Source organism: Toxorhynchites rutilus, chromosome 2 (assembly GCF_029784135.1).
Source record: "Toxorhynchites rutilus septentrionalis strain SRP chromosome 2, ASM2978413v1, whole genome shotgun sequence".
NCBI classification, from domain to species: Eukaryota; Metazoa; Arthropoda; class Insecta; order Diptera; family Culicidae; genus Toxorhynchites; species Toxorhynchites rutilus.
The window spans coordinates 306,698,590-306,720,030 of NC_073745.1; the positions used below are offsets into that span (position 1 = coordinate 306,698,590).

General features: G+C 42.3%; 1 protein-coding gene across 11 annotated transcripts in view; it reads right to left on the minus strand.

Moving 5' to 3' along the window:
• The window catches only part of LOC129771390 (uncharacterized), a 174,903-nt gene that overhangs the window by 18,316 nt on the left and 135,146 nt on the right, over window positions 1–21,441 (minus strand). For 10 of the 11 annotated variants that reach the window (XM_055774984.1, XM_055774988.1, XM_055774982.1 and 7 more), the window contains 3 exons: window positions 10,207–21,372; window positions 9,858–10,134; window positions 9,695–9,806 (listed from right to left, as the gene is read on the minus strand). In XM_055774984.1, the coding sequence (XP_055630959.1) occupies window positions 9,695–9,806; window positions 9,858–10,134; window positions 10,207–21,372 (11,555 nt within the window). The remainder of the gene's footprint in view (window positions 1–9,694; window positions 9,807–9,857; window positions 10,135–10,206; window positions 21,373–21,441) is intronic. The other variant, XM_055774981.1, reaches the window with a different exon arrangement.

A 21,441-nucleotide genomic window follows, 5' to 3' on the forward strand; every position in this document is an offset into this window, starting at 1 on the left:
CTTCGAATTTTTGTACGTAAACAATTTTTTAGCCACAAATTATGAATCCTGATGTTATTTAAAACAAAAAAGGTTATTATCAATCTCCTTCTAAATGCAACCATTCTCGAGATGTTTAAAAACATATTTCTAATTTATAATCTTTTTTATAGTAAATAATCTCTTTTAATATGTTTGTCGTGTTATACCGTCATGGACAGGAAATTTTATGAATTTTCTTATAATTTCCAACAATTTTTTTGATTGATTGAAGTTTGTATCAAGATAAAAAAGATTTTTCAGTTTCGCTACGTTTTGTATTAACCCACATGTCTTCGAATGTTTCGTAACGTAACTCCTAAACATATGTTTTTACCATTTTGTTTTAAATCACATCAGGATTCATAATTTGTGGCTAAAAATGATTGTTAACATACAAAAATTCGAAGTTTTGAAAATTACAAAAAATTCGATGTTCCACAAAGTTCGTCAAAAATAGTTTTACCATCTTGGGCCCATTTTTTAAATTTTCTGAATGACTTCTATTTTGTATGAAAAAATAAAAAAAAATAAAAAAATATGTATTTTGGATATTGCATATTGAATTTTTATTTTGTAAATTTTTTTTCTCAGTACTTTTTTTTCATATTCAACCATCAATACTCTATAACTCTTTCTAAGACACTATTTCGGTACGACTCATAGTTTTTGAGATATAAATGTTCAAAGATTTCTCTTACTAAAATCGATACGCTCTTTCAAAAGTTACGCTTGAGTCAAAAAATTCCCAATCGCTATGAAAAACTCATATTTCCTCCAACCCAAACGGAATTAGCAAAATTACAGAGACACACACAATCTGTGACACCCTCCGCGAGTATACGAGTTAAAACAAACTAGACGGCTCTACCGCCCGATTTTCACAATGACAAGTCACAGCAGAAGTTTGATGTAATGGGCACCTTACACGATCAAACTGATTGACAATAAGTGTCTTCAATATCGTGACAGCTAGGCTTTCGACATCCGATCTAACCTCAATCAATATTTTGCCACCTTACACGGTCAATATCGCCCTCAACCCGAGACAACGAAAATATCCGCGATGGCTAGTGGCGACATTCGAGTTTGGGATTCAAACTATTCTCCATCAGATTAGAAGGCTAAAAAGCAATTTTCAATTGGTTAAATTTGAATGAAAATATCTACTTGGTATTATTTATTTAGTTGAAGCGCGTGGTCCTAACTCTAACTTTACCTATTTTCTATGAATTTTCAGATATTCCTACTAAAATTTATTATTATTATATAACGTCAGTTTCAGATACAATTTTTGTATGAGATTTTCTCACCACTTGTAGAAAAAAAGTGATTTGCATTCACATAGAATACTAATTTGATTTGGAAAAGTTAATTTTCATTCATAATTTACACTTTAAAACTCGTTTTTCCTTCTCAAAAACACATCATTATACTCGCTTCACAAATACAGACTGATCCTTTCAGTTTCAGGGATGCCAGATTATTTTAGATTGCGAAAATATATGCAAATTATATTATTTGCAAGCAAATGTTTTTATTCGATAAATAAGACTATGACAGTAGAACCCCGATTATCTGTATCTGTATCTGTACCCCGATTATCTGTATCTGTATCTATTTCTGTATTGATAAAACATAGTTTCTATGTTTAAACATCATCCCGACTATTCGCGGATAATCAGGATTCTACTGTAACTTGAATTAACACGTGATGTTTTTTCACCTGTGATTTTCCCAGATCTTCTCATTCTCCAAATTTTATAGCGGAGTGTGAAGAAACACACAACTTAGACTAAAGTGGCTGCCCCGCTTGCTAGCGCAAAGAATGACCGAGTTCAATGTTAAAAAATTCCTAAGACGTTGTTAATTTTCATTCACTCTCTCACCATCACATTGTCAGTTTACTTTGAGGTTTTGATTTGTATCGCGAAAAGTACTGTATTTTGCTATTTTAGATACAGTAATTTACATTTAATGCGACATTTTTCTAATTGGACAGACCTGTATGTGACACGTTTAGTTAGACATTTTTTGTAAACATCGAGTTCGGGCCCAAATTATGGCCCACATTGAAATTCGCCGCCAGACGTCGACGCTGTACCACTCTCATCTTCAATCTTCAAATCGCCTCCAATGCGACACTGAGTGGATCCTCGGCATGTCGCATTAAATGTAAATTACTGTATCAGTTTTCCAAACCAAAAGCTTTCATTTATGATTCCTACAATTTCAGAAGTTTATAAATTTTAATTGCAATCGCAAAAAAGACTAACAAACATTAAATGTCCGCTTGCAAATCTGGCAACTCTGTCTGGAAGTCCGTGAGGTAAAACGTCATCATCATGCATCCATATGAAATGTCACGATATTGATGCCCGAAAATCAGAAAATCCGGATTTCTGCGTTGTCGGCCATGTTCAGCTGTCATTATGCTCTCAAATGTCATCATATTGTCAATAAATTTGACCGTGTAAGGTCCGCTTAAAACACATTCAGCGGCTTTCGACGGTTTCACTATCCGCCATTATTATATTTTTATAGACGGATGCAAGATGAGTCTATGGTACAAGGTACAACTGTTTGGACAGTAAGCGGATTAGAGATTGTTTCTAGAATTAGTCAAGTAATGGTGATCGGATGTTTGTATTTGTTTGTTTTTTCTTCTGAGTTTTCCACTTTTTATTTTCATTCGTAACTACGAGCGTCGTTCAAAAAATAAGTTTCAGTGCCTCAGAAATCGAGGAAAAATAAAGTTAGGACAAAAAACAAAGTGATTTTCGTAATCCACGTTTTATTTTTTATTTTTCTACATAATCGCCGTAACGTTCGAGGCATTTTTCATAGCGTGGGACGAGTTTTCTATTCCGAGCGCGAAGTGCGTAGCGTCCAACTTTTTGAAGTACGATGTAACTGCGTCACGAATTTCTTCAGTGTTATCGAATCGTTAACCGCCGGATGCCTGTTTCATCACCGTACTATTGTGAAGTTTTGGACTGATTGAGAACCGCGATTAAGAACAAAAAGCCAGGTTTATTGACGAAAGGAGTATACCTCATCCACGATAATACGCGGCCCCATTCTGCTCGCGTAATTCAAGAGCAATTGAAAAAATTCAAATGGACTGTGTTCGAGCATCCTCCTTACTCCCCAGATGTCGCTCCTAGCGACTATCACTTATTCTCGGTGATGAAACAGGCGTTCGGCGGTCAACCATTCGATAACACTGGAGAAGTTCGTGACGCAGTTACATCGTACTTCAAAAAGTTGGACGCTACGCACTTCGCGCACTTTGAAATTGGAATTGAATTGTTCAATTTTTATTGCGTTGAAAATTACGAATTTAGTTGCAAATAAGTATCATTTGCGGGATGTTTTGATCTTATTTTTCCATTGAAAGAAAAGTGCAGTTGAAACGCATCGAATGCTTGTGAAAGTTCGTGATAGCACCTTCGGATAGATTTTGTAGGGAATGGTTTGGACGATTTGAAAGTGCTGATTTTAGTGTTTACTGGTCCACTTTTAATTCGTTTAAACAGAGCTACTCGCCTACTCAAACAAAACTTTGAAGTAGCTCGGCTGCGAGTAACCCTGTACATGCAAATTAAATGTCAAATTTCATGGTATGGGTACGTTCGTAATTCTTCAGATCGTTTGACGTTTACTCGCAACCGAGTATCTGACAACGTATAAACCCGGCCTAAAGAGACTGTGCGAATAGTAAACACGGGTAATGGACAGGAAAGGGAACGGGACGAATTTGACCGGAGGTCAATCAACTACACATGCCTCGTTTTTCCCGAGTGATTCGAGCTCACTTCTGATGGCATACTTCCATTGACTCCAGCCACTTGGCTTCCTATGACCTTCGATGGTTGACGGTAGTTAATCCACAAATGCTGCTCTTTAACCATATGATCTGTTGCACCTGAACCCAAAACTATTCAATTCGTTTACTCGTCTTCACAGCAGACGGCGGAAATCTGTACGGTCCCTTTGATTTGGCGATTGGAATTTCCATTCGGTTTGATGCTTTTTTATGCGTAATAGGGTGCTTTCTTTGTTTCTCCTGTTCAGTATCGGCTTAAGCAGTACCTCGGACTAGATCGCACGATCAGTGAGTCAATATTGTTCCGATAATTTAGTTGTAATTTCCAAGCCAATCGGTGAAGTCAAGGCGAGCCTATGGCTTATGTTGTGGCAGTATGGTCACTAAGTGAGTCAGGGAAGCGACATATGAAAATGGTACTGAAGAAAGCTTTACTCGAATGTGAACATTTTGCGAAGAGGAAAGACAAAACGTTTGCAACGTAAAATGTCGTATTGGATAGAGTTCACAAACCGTGCACAATCGTTTTGTTTTGTGTTCAAAAATCACTATATTTTTAAGATTGCAGCAGAGTGGTTTCGATTGTTGACCACCTGATAATATACTCCTTGGGGTCTTGATTCACACCAGTTTGAAAGTTTGACAGTTCTCGCGATTAACGCTGTCACACAGGGATACTAGGTTTGAAGACATGTCTTCATTATGAAGACATTTGACTTACTGTGAAGACACTTGATTTTGCGAAGACATTATGAAGACATTGTGAAATATGTGAAGACATTTCAGTATGATAGCGTATGTGGGTTTTTGAGGGATATAATTTCCATGAAGTTATAACTGTTGGCTGAAAATATCGTCAGAAGAAGTAGGATTTTTGTCTCAGTGTCATTCGCTTGCTCTTTCTTATCAGTGTCACTTGTTTACTTTTGTGCTTAGTAATTAACGGAGACTATTGTCTCTGGGCCACTCACTTGCTTTTTTTCAAACTTTTCCAAGCTGAAAATCCACAAACATATAGAATGAACAACAAAGCGACTTTTACTTCAAATTCTGGAGAACTTCAAGCGATCTGAATACATATTGTCTCTAGAAGACATTAGTTCATTTGCGTTCGAGAACTCGAATGATTGTGACATTGTATTTTCATTGTTTTGGGCCTATACTATACAATAGATTACCCTAGATCTTTCAAACGATCTCTCCACAAATTGAAGGCTGTTACGTACCGTTCCAATAATTAGTTTTATGGATATGGTTTGAGTTACAACCAAAACAACGACCAACCGTTTTTGTGGAAGAACTGGGTCTACATTCACTCAATCAAGGGTTTATCAAGCCAATTATCATTTCTAAACTTACAAAATTTATCTCGCAGTTGCGCAATATATCCTCCGTTCACATTTATAGAAATAAATTTCACAACCTCAAAATAAGTTTAATGAAATGTGCTATACAACAATACCAATTAGAAAAACCATTGAGTAAGCTATCAAACCTTGTTCAAAAGTAAGTTATGAATTTTAGTTTCCTCAGATATGATTGTGAAGACATTTGAAGACATTTTGACGTAGGACTACGTCTTTCATTTCTATACCGGGGTGTAAAATCAAAGTTTCGAAAACGAAAGCGTTACGCCGGAGACCGAGATTTTGAGCGTTAATAGCTCCTAAAGAACTGAACGAAATGGTATGATAAACACTTCATTCGAAAGATAAAATGTCTACGCGTTCTATACTTGTTACTTTTTGATCCAAAAACTTGTTTCAATAGTCTTAAAATTGCTTTCAAAACAGGCTAGTGAAATCACCAATCGGTATATAAGCGAGCGCCGCTCGGAAATCCACTCAGTTCTAATTGAACAGCGATTGGAGCATGTTGTCGCTGCTGTGGTGAAGCTCTTCGTTTATCATGAAAGCGCGGATGAACGGTGTCACCAAGAGCCTGTTTGGGCACCTTAGGCCAGACATGAATCCATCAGGAGGAGAGTGATACCACAAACGGTTCCCCGGGAAGATCTCGAAGCAGCCGCTACACACACACACACACATACACGCGCGGAATTATTTCCGTTTGGATGCCATTCAGCATCGAGAAAGATCCGGAAAATAATCTGCCAGTTCCTCTGGGAATTTAAAAATACATTCATGAGAAAGAGTTTATTTGAATGTTTTCTAACCATGTAACATTGTGACCAAATATGTTTCAATCAAGTGCTATTAACAGATGGTTATCGAGTTAGCATTAACCACTGTTGGGTTTCCAGTATCGAGGAAAATGTGGAAATATATAATCGTTACTGAAAATAATCTGCCAGTTCCTCTGGGAATGTAAAAATACATTCATGTAAAAGAGTTTATTTTAATGTTTTCTATCTATGTAACACTGTGACCAAATACATTTGGTTTTGTGATTTTTCAATAAATCGCTATTAACAGGATAGCTTCTGAAGATTATTCTTCCCCATCAGTAGGATATTTCCGTATCCAATATTGTATGCGCCCGCAATCGATTATTGCTCAGTCGCCGAAAGTTCCGAGCTCAGAGAGTTCATTCTCCTCTAGTTTGCCTTCCAAATTGCCATCGTAAACCACGCCTTCTCTCGATTCAATCACGCACAAAAAGCATACTTAAGCGATATTCTGGTGGTGAGACGCATTCATTTTTCGCGAGGACATCAACAAGACAACATCGTTGCTGAGGATGCTGGACGGCGAAGGATCGAGATCTGCCCTGAAACACAAGCAGTTTGTTTGAAACTGTGAGGGAGCACAGAGAAGCCGATCCTTCAGGAGAAGAGAAGGTGACCATCGAAGCAGCCGCTACACACACATATACACGCACGGAATTCTTTCCGTTTGGATGCCATTCAGCATCGAGAAAGATCCGGAAAATAATCTGCCAGTTCCTCTGGGAATTTAAAAATACATTTATGTGAAAGAGTTTATTTGAATGTTTTCTATCCATGTAACACTGTGACCAAATATGTTTCAATCAAGTGCTATTAACAGGTGGTTATCGAGTTGGCATTAACCACTGGTGGGCTTCCAGTATCGAGGAAAATGTGGAAATATCTAATCGTTACTGAAAATAATCTGCCAGTTCCTCTGGGAATTTAAAATTACATTCATGTGAAAGAGTTTATTTTAATGTTTTCTATCCATGTAACACTGTGACCAAATATGTTTCAATCAAGTGCTATTAACAGGTGGTTATCGAATTAGCATTAACCACTGGTGGGCTTCCAGTATCGAGGAAAATGTGGAAATATCTAATCGTTACTGAAAATAATCTGCCAGTTCCTCTGGGAATTTAAAATTACATTCATGTGAAAGAGTTTATTTTAATGTTTTCTATCCATGTAACACTGTGACCAAATACATTTGGTTTTGTGATTTTTTAGTCAATCGCAATTAACAGGATAGCTTCTGAAGATTATTCTTCCCCATCAGTAGCATATTTTCGTATCCAATATTGGATGCATAAAACCTTGTACCTCCAACGTAACGCTCTCGTTTTCGAAGTCCCCCAAATATTCATTTATTCATTCATTCAGAATGGATTCAGATTCAACTTCAAACAAAGGATCATTGAATCAACGATAGTCCTACGTCACCATTGCGGTTATACCATAGATATAACCCACTTTCTGTTTTTTGGTTCCATGTTAAGACATTTGAAAAAATCACCTGGTATCCCTGCTGTAACATGCTGTGTGTTAGTATAGGGATGTCCTCAGCTTGGGTTTAACTGTCAGTACAGCCAATCACAATGTGTAAACAAGGCATAAGGGACCGTATATACCAGGGATTGTCAAACGTGGCAGCACTGCGGACTACCTGTTATTTAAAACATCGGCGGTGGTCTACCAAACAGTAATTTTTCATTTTAGGGTAAAATTTAATGAAAAGCGACTGCTCTCGTTATACGGGAGTTCTAGTGTAAGTTCAAATAACGTATACATATAATTTTGGCGGGCCACTGTAACAGCTACGCGGCGACGCTTTGGCCACTCCTGGTATGCACAGTAAATTTGTTGATCTGACAGTCAAACTAATACCGATCTGGAGAAATTTTTTTTTTTTTATCTTCGCTTATTTTTCGTCGGCCTATTTCCGCCACTTTAGTGCCAATCACCGACATCAGGGAGGCGACTCCACCTGTTCCTACCTATCAGACTCAACAACTCATGAGCCGGGCCAACTTCTTTTACTTCCGCTCCGAAGGAAGACGTAACCAGAGATTTTTCGCCTCAGAAAATCCCAACGACGCCAGCTGGGATTGAACCCAGGCCGATCGGATTGTGAGGCTGTTACGCTAACCATACAACCACTGGCGCCGTCAATCTGGAGAAATGATGGAAGAAGTTTTCCAACCGATTCGTACTTGCTTCAAACTGATTCGATTGTCATTAGAAAAAGAGGACATTGTACTGGTCTTGTTCTGGATATTTGTCTTGCTTTCTGTATTCGCTCTGTCAGAATGCTGATTTTGTTCACATTTAGATTCTTGATCTAATTTTTAGATTTTACAGACTAGAAAAAAATACGAGTCATGAGCACATCAAAATATATAATCTACACCTTCGTTATAAGTAGAATATTCTATAAGATTTCCTAGCTTACTTTCGTCACAATATTGATCCTTCACTCATAAGCGATATTTTTAAATTGTTTTTATGTATGCTATTGGTTAGACGTAGTGATTAGTATAATTAGAAGACAACAATTGCGTTGGGAAGATATAAGAAGCAAATTTTTACACGAATACACTAAATATACTTATGACAATTCTCGAAATTGGTGTTAGTTCGAATATACGAGATGTGTGTGCGTCTTGTCACATGAAGTACTTGATACCGTCACCTCGGGTTTCACTAAACTAGGTTCTCCACCGCGATACAAAGCGTCAGATCTGATCGTTGAGAACATTAACACCAAACAATTATGGAAAGCATTATCTCTGAATAATAAACAATTAGAGAGACTTACCCGCGCAAGTTCGATAACCGTGAGAGACTGAGGAAATTCTACGGTCGTAAACTTGTGTGTTTAGTAATAATTTGCTTTTTATTCTTCACCAATCTCGCTTCTATTAACCATCTAATCGATTTTGGCACTAATCCCTAACATAAATAAGTTTATCCCGATGTCCAAGCCCATCAACCACCCCGCCATCAACAAACCAACTTCATTTACTGGTATTCGATCTATAACTATTACTCCGCCGAATACTATGTTTGTAATATTCCTTGATGTTACTACTTCTAACACTACCGCTGCGTCGCAGCGTTCCCAGATCTGTGAAAACCGTTTCCACTACCGGTGTGGCCAGCTTGCTGCTCACCGCTTCTTGTGACAAAGCAGATGGAGCTTTTTGGCGGCTAACAGAAAAGGAACTAGGCGTAGATGACTTCTGAGAAGCTACCACGGAACCGGCATTCTCATCAAAAATTGGATTGAGCACAAACTCTCGCGTCGAGGCGTATCGCGCGCGAAAACTGTCCCGCTTGAAATCGTTGTGCACCATCTCCCGCTCAAATTGTGCGAGCACACTCGCCGAAATGTCACTCTCGCTGTCAGCGATCAAGGATGTTTTGGTTATGTAGCCTAAATCAACGGACGCGGGTCGCGACGAGGACGCGCGATTCGGACGGGTAACAACATGGCGAATAGAGGCGGATCTACCCAACGATGCCGGTGGTAGTGATGGTGGTGGCTGGGGTGATCGGGGCAATGTGGGACTTAGCGACCCAAGACCGCTTTCGGACGGAATGTGACTACTGGTGGTGTTCAAGAACTTGTTCATTATGTAGGAATTGGTTGCGAGGTAATAGGTTTGTTGACTCACTTTCTCGTCGTCGGTGCTGTGAGAGAGTTTGGCCGGTACGCCCGAATCGGCGGCAGCCTTGCGGGAACCTGATGCGGTTTTGGCGTCGTTTATGTAGTAATCTCTACCGTATCTGGAAGATGTACCGTTTGAAAAGAGGGGAAACGATATTGTACGAACTCACCTTCGATACTGAGCTGGTTTATCCCCGAGAACGGATTGCAGTGATCGATCGGCTTCCGTAACATCCCCTTCCTCATCTTTCGTTGAATCTAATGGTTCAACCGGAGTAGGTGTTTTCGGCGGCGTTTGACTGTTTGTTGCCGATCGATCAAGCTCGAAGAGACTGGATTTTCGACCCGATTCCGTAAGCCTTCTCTGCAGGATATCCGGAGAGTACGGGTTGTTCGGGATGGGCGATGCGTTTCGCCACTTCAGGTGCTCGCGCTCGGCTATTGAACCTGCGAGGGTTTGGGGGGCGATTCGGGATTGGTGATTGACGCTTCGACCAATGACTACCTCTCGTAACTTACCGGGGATTAGCGTTTCATCTGTCGTTTCATCATCATCATGACCGTTGGCTAGCTCCGACGACGTTTGGTGGTGAATTGGCTCTGATTGTGCTGGAAGTTGTTGAGATTGAGATGAGTCTGGGTCTGTCACTAGGAAGCATGCTTCCGAAACAAAGCTCGGTGACGGCTGTTGAGGCTCAGTCGATGTGTTAGTATCGGTTATAGTGGGGTTAGTGTTGTTGTTGTTGTTGTTGTCGTAATTGGTGCTGTAGTTGTGGTTAGTCAAAGCGCAAACCGGTGTTAGTGAGACGGAGAGTGAGGATAGCTCAGAAAAGTTATCATCGGCCTGTTGTACGTGGTACGGTGCAGGTGTTGATGCACAGCTGTCTTTGGAAATTTCAGGATCTTCTAGAGGGGTTTGCAACTGCTCAGCCGTATCTGTAGGTGTGTACAAATTGGCAGAAGAACTCCAACGGGAAACTTGGATTTTTTCCACATGAGAAGTTTGCAGATGATCAGTTTGTGATACAGTTGGCTCTTCAGTTTGTGAGTGATCTACAACATTAATTTCTTGAATCTCTTCCCAACTTGTGGTAGTTTCAACAATATCGACCGGTTGTTGGTACACCAGAGTGGCCACTGGTTCAGGAGTTGGTGTATTACTGACTCTGATTGCTTCTTGGACTGCGTGCTCCTTCACGCTTGGGATCATTTCAGCGATATTTCTGCTGGCGATCTCTGTATGGAAGTATTGTGACACCTCCATATCATTCGTTTGTTCTTCCAAGTATTCCAAATTGCGAAGGTTTTGATTGTAGAGGGCCATTTTGACCTCACTCGCTTCTAAAGGCATTGATATTTGTTCGCCACATGGAACTGTTTGTATTGAGCTGCCACTGTGAGCTTTAAACTCGGCTTCAGGTAGATCTTCGTTAGCTACAGGTAGGTCTTCAGGATGAATAAGCAGTTTGAGGGCTGAATTTTGGGGATATAGAATACTTTTCAGTTCTTCACAGTATTGTCTCATTTGTTGCGTTACCACCGCGATCGGAGGTGGGTGATGCCCATCTTCCGGGGTTCGTGATCTGTGCAGAGTTGAGTAATCGCGTTTTATTATATCGAGATAGGTTTGAGTTGGCACCTCATTTTGTTCTGCAATCGGAGGTGGGCTATGACGTTCCTCAGGGGTATGAGACTGGTGCAGAGCGGAGTAATCGCAACTTATTGTGTGGATATAGATATCACCTGGTATTATGTCCGGATCAGTAACACTGGTTTCGACAAGGTCGTCTTTAATTTCAGCGGTTTGCTGTGGTGACGTTGCCTCCAGCGTTGGGCTATGCCGTTCATCGGGAGTTGGAGACTTATGAAGGGCATAGTAATCACAAGTTATGGTTTCGGCATAGACACGAGGTGAGGTGTCTTCATCTTGGTCGATGGAAAAGTTATCAACAATGTCATCAGAGGGATATTCCGTGGCTTGATGAATTAGAACCGCCATCGGAAGTGAGCTATTCTGGTCTTCTGAGGTTGCGACTTTATCAACATGGTCCTCGTCGAACAATTCTGTGCTTTGTTGTGGTTCCATTGCGATTAGTGGTGGGCTTTGTTGGTCCTCAGGGGTTGGGGATTTATGCAAGGCGAAGTAATCACAGCTTATAGTTTCGACATAGATACTAGGTGGAGAAGTTCCCTTTTCAACCCTTTTTTCGGCAACAGTTTCTCCGCCTTGCTGAGTTACAACCGTCATTGGAGGCGGACTTTGCCGTATCTCTAAGGCTGAGATCACTTCAAGTTCGTCCTCATTGAAAATTTCTGTGGTTTGCTGTGGTATCACCTCGATCGGCAGTGGGCTGTCCCGTTCCTCAGGGGTTGGAGAATTATGCAGAGCGAAGTAATCGCAGCTTATTGTTTCTACATAGACTTTGGGTGAGGTGTCCTCATCTAGGTCACCAGATTCTTGTTCAACAGTATCCTCAGTGGTAGTTTCAGCGGTTGGCAGAGTTATAACCGGTATCGAACTATGCCGTTTTTTCGGCATCGAAGACTCTTCCAGAGTGGAATGATCACAGGTAATTTCATCTTGGTCAGTGATACCCTTTTCAATGAGATCGTCATCGATTATATCAGCGGTTTGATGAGGTATCATGACATTTGGTGATGGCTTATGGCCTTCCTCAGGAGTTGGGGACTCGTGCAGGGCGTAGTTATCACAACTTATCGTCTCCACATAGATACGAGGTGAGGTGTTCTTATCCGAATCAATAACTGTCTTTCTAACAATGTCGTCGGTGACAGTTTCTGTACTTTGCTGGGTTACAACAGACGTTGGTTCGTGATCCTCGTCGGTGATTTCTACTGTTTGCTGTGGTAACACCTCGATCAATTCCTCGGGGGTTGCAGAATTATGCAGAGCGAAGTAATCGCAGCTTATTGTTTCGACATATACTTGAGGTGAGGTGTCCTCATCCTGGTCATCAGATTCCTTTTCAATAGTATTGTCAGTGGTAGTTTCTGTGGTTGACTGAGTTATATCCTTTTCAATGAGATAGTCATCGACAATTTCTTTAGTTTGCTGTGATACCACGTCAGTTGAAGGTGGGTGAGGACGTTCCTCAGGAGTTGGTGGCTCATGTAGGGCGTAGTAATCACAACTTATTGTTTCCACATAGATACGAGGTGAGGTGTTTTCATTCTCAACAGTTTCTTCGGTGACAGTTTCTACACTTTGTTGAGTTACAACCACCGGTGGTTCCGGGCTGTGCCGTATTACCGAGGTTGAGACATTTGTAATGTGGTCTTCAACTATTTTTTCTGCAGTTTGCTGTGGAACCACTTCAATTGATTCCTCAAGGATAGGAGAATTATGCAGAGCGAAGTAGTCACAGCTTATCGTTTCGACATAGACAAGAGGTGAGATTTCCCCATCTAGGTCTACGGGTTCGTTCTCAATTGTGACGTCATCTATCGGTTGTTGAGTTATTATCGGTAAAGGACTATGTCGTTCTTCCAGTATCGAAGGCTCTTGCAGAGTGGAGCTAACGTAGTTTATTTCATCTTGGCCAATGATATTATTTTCAATGGAACAGTCATCGATAATTTCAGCGGCTTGTAGCGATAGCACCTCAATTGATGGTGGGTTAGGACGTTCCTCAAGAGCTGGAGACTCATGTAGGGCGTGGTAGTCACAATTTATGGTCTCCACATAAATACGAGGTGAGGTATTCTCATCTGACTCAATAATTGCCATTTCAACAGTGTCGTCAGTGATAGTTTCCGCAATTTGTTGAGTTATAACCAACGTTGGTTCAAGTATGTGTCGTATTCCCGAGGTTGAGACGTTTTGAACACGATCTTCGTCAATCATCTCTGCGGTTTGCAGTGGTACCATCTTGATGGATTCCTCTGGGGTTGGAGAGTTATGCAGAGCGAAGTAATCGCAGCTTATTGTTTCAGCATAGACACGAGGTGAGGTGTCCTCATCTAGGTCATTAACTACCTTTTCAACAGAGGCGTCAAAAGTATTATCGGTGGTTGGCTGAGGTACATCCAGTGTCGGACTATGCCGTTTTTCTGGTGGCATCGAAGACTCCTGCAGAGCGGGATCACGGTTCATTAGATCTTGGTCATCGATAATTTCTGCGGTTTGATGAGATATTACATCAATTCGGGGTTTTACATGATTCTCGTCGAATATTTCTGCAGTTTGCTGCGGTCCGACCTCGATTTGATCCTCAATTTTTGGAAACTTATGCAGAGCGAAGTTATCACAGTTTGTTATATCTTGCTCAGTGATGCTTTTATCAACAAGGTCACCTTCAATATCTTCTGGGGTTTGCTGTAGTCCCACCTCGATTGATTCCTCGGTGGTTGGAGAATTATGTAGAGCGAAGTAGTCGCAGCTTATTGTTTCGACATAGACATGAGGTGATGTGTCCTCATCTAGGTCATTAGATTCCTTTTCAACTGTGTCGTCAGTGGTAGTTAGCTGAGTTATAACCGGTATCGGACTTTGACTTTCTTTCGGCAACGACGACTTTTGTAGAGCAAAGTGGACTGGATCTTGGTCTCTGATACCCTTCTCAATGAGATTGTCATCGATACTTTCAGTGGTTTGCAGTGGTGTTACGTCAATTGACGGTGGATCATGGACTTCGTCAGGATTTGCAGACTCATGCAGGGCGTAGCAATCATAACTTATTGTTTCCACATAGATACGAGGTGAGGTGTTTTCACCTGGATCAGTTCCTTTTTCAACAGTGTCGTGGGTAGATGTGACGATTTGCGGATTATTATTTATTGTATCTTGATCAGTGATAACCTCTTCAATATGATCCTCAGGAATAGGGGAATTATGCAGCGCGAAATAATCGCAGCTAATCGTTTCGACATAGACAATAGGTGAGGTTCCCTCATCTTGTTCGTTATTCCTCTTCTCAAAAGTGTCATCAGTAGTTTCCACGGTTTGATAAGTTTCGTTTTCTATTGGCGGAGGACTGTGTCGTTCCTCAGGGGTTGAAGATCCATGCAGAGCGAAGTAATCGCAGCTTATTGTTTGCAGATATGTAGTAGTGGGCACCTTGCCTAGATCGGCAATTCCTTTCCCAACGCCCTTATCGGTGACAGATAGCGATGAAGGTTGCGTTCCGGTGCTCTCAAACCTATCTACAACGGTTTCAGTTGACGTATTATTCGAACTGGTAGCTTCGATGAAGTGCGTGGAATCATCAGTAGCTTCAGCTTCAAGAAAGTCAACATCTAGGCTAGGAGTCTTGAATATTCCTATAGTATCATCAGTTATTTGGTCACCTGCAGTACAAACGAGAGTAGATGGATAGTTCTCAGAACAAGAAGCGCCCTCGGGCGCTAATGTGGCAGTTGTAGAGTCTTCCGTGTAGGGAGAGATTCCATCCAAGTGTTGCTTTACAATCGTTGAGGCCCCACCGCAGCAAAGCGCGTTTTCTTCGTTCGGTACCACTGACAGCCACGCCAATACCGGATGGACAGACACCTCATGCTCGAGCTGTCGTTTTTGTGAGTAAGTTTCATTGTCAGAATCGGCAACTTTTTCTACCCCCTTTTTCAGTGAGTTAGAGATAGTAAGTTGACTCAGGTCAGCCTGATCATTAGAGGTTTTTGTATCGGCAGTTATTAGTTGATCGTTCAGATGTGGTAAAGAACTAGAATGTCCGATCCAGGTTTCGGTGTTGATTTTACCGACTATTTCTCTGTTATCTTCCAAAATCGTAGATTTTTCTTCATCGCCATGCTCAACTTGAGACATGTTCTCTTGTGCTTCTAATAAGTTCGAGATTGTATCTTTGTTCAGATCTTCGCTTGCTACACGTGGTTCTTCTTCAAAGAACTGTAGAGCTTCCTGGCGGTCAGGTGTTTCGGCCTCAGGCTTGTTCGGGTAGAGAATGCTTCTCAATTCTTCGCAGTATTGCCTCATTTGTTGTGTTACCACCGCAATTGGTGTCGGACGATGTTGCTCTTCTTGGGCTCGTGACCTGGCTTCCTTTTGAACAAGGCCCTCTATGATAAATTCCGCGGCATGTTGCTTTGCCACTGCTGTCGCTAGATCCTCTGTCGTTAGGGATTTATGCAAAGTGGAGTAATCGCAGCTTATCGTCTCGAGATATTCTCGAGCGGGCACCAAGCCTGAGTCCGTACGTTCTTGGTTAACAATGTCCTCTCGGAAAGCTTCTACCGTTTGTTGTGTTGCAACTTCAGTCGGCAAATCATCTGTTTTAGGAGATCTATCACAGCTTACTGTTTCTTGAGGCGCTCCAGATGAGGTATCTTCAAGTGATTCGGTAGCTTCCTTTGTGAGAAACTCAACTCTGATCATTTCTTCTGCTCGCTGTGTGTCTACCGTGATAGATGTCGAGCCACCTCGTTCCTCTGGTGTTCGAGACCCATGTAAGGCCGCGTAGTACGAGCTTACAGTTCCTAGAGTCGTTCCTGATGATGTATCTTCACTTGATTCAGAAACTTCATTTATAATACACTCATCTTTGATTGTCTCTTCTGCTTCCTGCGGTTCCACTATAATTGGGGTTGAGCTACGTCGTTCTTCTGGAGCTCTTGACCTATACAAGGCTGCGTAGTAGGAGGTAACTGTTTCTAGAGGTATTCCAGATGAAGTATCTTCTCCTGATTCTGTAGCTTCCTTTTCAATACACTCATCTTTAATCGTTTCTTCTGCTTCCGGCGTTTCCGCTGTGATTAGTGTTGATGCACACCGTTCGTCTGGAGATCGAGGCCTATGTAAGGCCACGTAGTAGGAGCTTCCTATTACTATAGGTGTTATAGATGAAGTCTCCTCACCGGATTCAGTAGCTCCCTTTTCAATACACTCATTTCCGATCGTTTCTTCTGCATCCTGCGTTTCCACTGTGATCGGTATTGAGCCACGCCTTTCTTCTGGAGCTCTTGACCTATGTAACACTGCGTAGTAGGAGTTAACTGTCCCGAGATGCATTCCGGATAAGGTATCTTCACCGGATTCAGTAGCTTCTTTTATAATACACTCATCTTCCATCGTTTCTTCTCCCTGCTTTGTGTCCACTGTGATTGGTGTCGAGTCACGTCGCTCTTCCGGGTTTCGAGACTTATGTAAGGCCGCGTAGTACGAGCTTACTGTTCCTAGGGACATTCCGGATGAAGTATCTTCACCTGATTCAGTAGCTTCCTTTTCAACACATTCATCTTTAATCGTATCTTCTGCTTCCTTTTTTTCTACTGTGATTGATATTGAGCCACGTCGATCTTCTGGAGTTGGAGACCTGTTTAAGGCCGCGTAGTAGGAGGTTACTGTTCCTGGCTGCGTTCCAGATGAAGTATCTTCACCTGATTTAGTAGCTTCTTTTACAATACACTCATCTGTAATCGTTTCTTCTGCTTCCTGCGTTTCCGCAATGATTGTTGTTGAGCCACGCCGGTCTTCTGGAGTTTGAGATCTATGTAAGGCCGCGTAGTAGGAGCATACGGTTCCTGGAACCATTTCAGGTAAGGTTTCTTCACCTGATACGGTAGTTTCCTTCACAATAAACTCATCTTCGATTGTTTCTTCTGCTTTCTGTGTGTCTACTGAGTTCGGTATTGAGCTACGCCGTTCTTGTGGAGTTTGGGACCTATGTAAGGCCGCGTAGTAGGAGCTTCCTATTACCAAAGGCATTACAGATAAAGTTCCATGACCGGATTCTGTAGCTCCTTTTTCAATACACTCATTTTCAATCGTTTCTTCTGCATCTCGCTTTTCCACTGTGATCGGCATTGAACAACGCTGTTCCTCTGAAGTTTGAGACCTATGTAAGGCTGCGTAGTTGGAGCTTACTATCCCGAGAGGCATTCCAGATGAAGTATCTTCAGCTGATTCAGTAGCGTCCTTTTCAATACACTCATCTTTAATAGTTTCTTCTGCTTCTTGTGTTTCTACTGTGATTGATATTGAGCCACGCCGTTCTTCCGGACTTTGAGATCTATGTAAGGCCGCGTAGTACGAGCTTACTGTTCCTAGAGGTATTACACATAAAGTATTCTCATCTGATTCGGTAGCTTTCTTCCCAATATACTCTTCTTTGATCGTTTCTTCTTCTTTAACTGTGGTTGGTATCGAGCCACGTCGGTCTTCTGGAGCTTGAGACCTGTCTGAAACCGCGTAGAAGGATATTACTTTTCCTGGTGGCGTTCCAGATAAAGTATCTTCCCCTGATTTAGTAGCTTCTTGTTCAATACACTCATCTTTAATCTTTTCTACTGCTTCCCGCGTTTCGGCACGCTGTTCTTCTGGAGATTCGGACCTATGTAAGGCAGCATAGTTGGAGCTTACTGTTCCTGGAGGCATTTCAAGTAAGGATGCTCCACCTGATTCAGGAACTCCTGTTCCAATATACTCATCTTTAACCGTTTCTTCTGCTTCCTGCGTTTCCGCCATGATTATTTTTGAGCTACGCCGGTCTTCTGGAGTTTGGGATCTATGTAGAGCCGCGTAGTAGGAGCATCCTGTTATTTGAGGCGCTACAGATGAAGTTCCCTCACCTATTTCAGTAGCTTCCTTTTCAATACACTTATCATTAATCGTTTCTTCTGCTTCCAGCGTTTCCACCGTGATCGATATTGAGTCACGCCGTTCTTCTAGAGCATGAGACCTTTGTAAGGCCGCATAATAGGAGCTTACTATTCCTGGAGGCATTTTAAGTAAGGTTTCTTCGCCTGATTCAGGAACTTCTTTTCCAATATACTCATCTTTAACCGTTTCTTCTACTACTGAAGGTTCCACAATGATCGGTATTGAACCTCGCCGTTCTTCTGGAGTTCGAGGCCTATGTAAGGCCGCATAGTAGGAACTTGCTGCTATGAGAGGCTTCCCATATAAGGGATCTTCACCTGATTTAGTGGGATCTTTTTCCATACATTCAGCTTTAATCGTTTCTAATGCTTGCTGTGTGTCTACTAAGTTTGGTATTGAGCTACGCCGTTCTTCTGGAGTTTGGGATCTATGTAAGGCCGCGTAGTAGGAGCTTCCTATTACTAGAGGCGTTACAGATGAAGTAGCTCCCTTTTCAATACACTCGATTTTAATCGTTTCTTCTACATCCTGCGTTTCTACTGTGATCGGTATTGAACCACGCCGTTCTTCTGGAGTTTGAGACCTATGTAAGGCCGCGTAGTAGGAGGTTACTGCTCCCAGAATGGTTCCAGGTGAAGTTTCTTCAGCTGATTCGTTAACTTCCTTTTCGATAAGGTCATTTTTAATCGTTTCTTCAGCTTGCAGCGTGTCTACCGCGATTGATGTCGAGCTACGTCGTTCCTCTGAAGTTCGTGACCTATTTAAGGCTGCATAGTAGGAGCTTACTGTTCTTGGAGGAATTTCAAGTATGGTTTCTTCACCTGCTTCGGTAGCTTCCTTTTCGATACACTCATCTTTGAATGATTCTTCAGCTTCCTTCGGTTCCTGTGTGATTGAAATTGATTCACGCCGTTCTTCCAGTGTTTGAGACTTATGTAAGGCCGCATAGTAGGAGCTCACTGTTCCTAATGGCATTCCAGATGAGGTATCTTCACTTGGTTCAATAGCTTCCTCTCCGACGCGTTCATCTTCGACTGTTTTTTCTGCTTCCTGTTTGTCTATTGTGATCAGTGTCGAGTCACGCCGTTCTTCTGGAGATCGAGGCTTATGTAAGGACGCATAGTAGGAGCTTACTGTTACTGGAGGCATTCCAAGTAAGGTTTCTTCATCTGATGCGGTAGCTTCCTTTTCATTTAACTTATCCTTGATAATTTCTACTGCTTTCTGCGGTTCCACTATAATTGGCGTTGAGCCACGCCGTTCTGCTGGAGTTCGAGACCTATGTAGGGCCGCATAGTAGGAGGTTGCTGCTATTAAGGGCGTTCCAGATGAGTTATGTTCACTTGCATCGATCGTATCTTCTGCTTTCTGTGTGTCCACCATGATCGGTGTCGAGTGACGCCGTTGTTCCAGGGTTCGAGGCCTATGTAAGGCCGCATAAAAGGAGCTTATTGTTCCGAGATGCCTATCAGATGTATATCCATGTAATCCCTTCTCAATACACTCACCTTCGATAGTATCTTCGATATCCTGCATTTCCACCATGATCAGTGGCACTGGACTACGCCTTCCTTCTGGGGTTCCAGACCTATGCAGGGCTGCGTAGTAGGAGCTTATTGTTCCGAGATGTCTGTAATCGTCTTCAACAGCTGTTCCTGTGGATTGAGATGTGACGATCTCACCACCATCCAAAATCGTGTTGTAACCATTTTGATCATCTTCTTCAGTGAGATAATCTATGCCTGTGATCTCTCCAGTATCTGAACGATCAGCTTCAGAAACAATGACCAAATTTTCCTCACTCATCAGAGCTTCAAATCGCTCCTGTTTTCGTTTGGTAGCTTGAAACTCAGTCTCCATCTCTTGAATAACATTTGGAGGAGGCTCGATTCTCGGACTTCGCTCAACGCTGGGCAGCGTTATCAGTTCACATTTTTCCAGTAGACTGTCTCGTATTTCTTGCTCTGCGATGATATCCACATTGGATCGAGTGCTTTCAACACAACTGATCGTTGGTTCATTTGGCGCCAAACCGTAAGCGTTAGATTCGGTGAGTCCTACTGTTTCAACAGAAGACAGCTGGTTTTCCTCAAAATTAATCGTCATAGGCGGACTCTCTTGCTCTATTTGAGCGTCGCTCACCGTGACGGAATCCAACGAATCCGGATCTATTATCGTCATTGTATTGCAGGTAATATCGGGAAGTTGTACCTCTTGGCATCCTAATAACTCTGCAGTGGTTGCAACCACGGGGATCATGGTCTCTTCAAGTATGCTTGGCCAACCACTACAGTTTTCCGACAGTGGACCATCCACAGTGACGAGATTTGGATCGGCTTCATTTTCGGTGTCAACCAAACGATCTTCATCCGAACTTACAAGTTCGCAACTCTCCTGACTGATTCTGGGTTCCAGACTAACAAGTTCACAACTTTCCTGACTGATTTGGGGCTGAGAACAAACACTTTCCAACCAGGGAACCGTTGTTTGGTCCAAATTTGGGTTCGCTTTGTACTCATCGATTATGAGTGCTGTCTTCAGAGCTTCGACCATATGATGAGAATCTACAGAAGAACTCGCGAGTTCATTAGGATCCTGAACGCTTTGAGTCAAGTTTACAATCGTTGATTCTCCTTCACTTTTTACGAATGAGATGAGCGACGGAGATTCACAATTCCCTAAGTTGTCCACCACCTTGGTCTCAGTCTCGATTCCCTCAGGACTGGACGCAAGTTCACTTTGTTGTGTCACATCCCGAGGCTGCTCGGCAAATCGCAGTTGACCCTCATCCAACTCTGGCGATGGCTTCGAACGCTCGGAAGCATCCAGAATTGGCTGGAAACCACCAGCGGGTATCACGCCGCCCTCGTTATGCAGGGAACAATATTCCTCCTCGTTACACGCATACGAATCCAGCGATGCCAATGATGGGAGGCTCTCGTGCATCGGGTTCGAGTCGAGATCTGCCTCGGGGGTGGTGGTAGCATCCGAGGTTCCCTGCGATACCGTTTTGTAGTCGCTATCGTCTACCGTTGTGGCCACACTATCTGCGTGCGCGAGCATCGTAGTACGGAAGGCGGACGTGGACATGGCGGGATCCGTCGGGTCTTCCTCTGAAATGAGTGCGAGCAGAGGTTTCATCGGTCGTTCGAACACTTCCTTCATGTTCAGCATGATTGGAT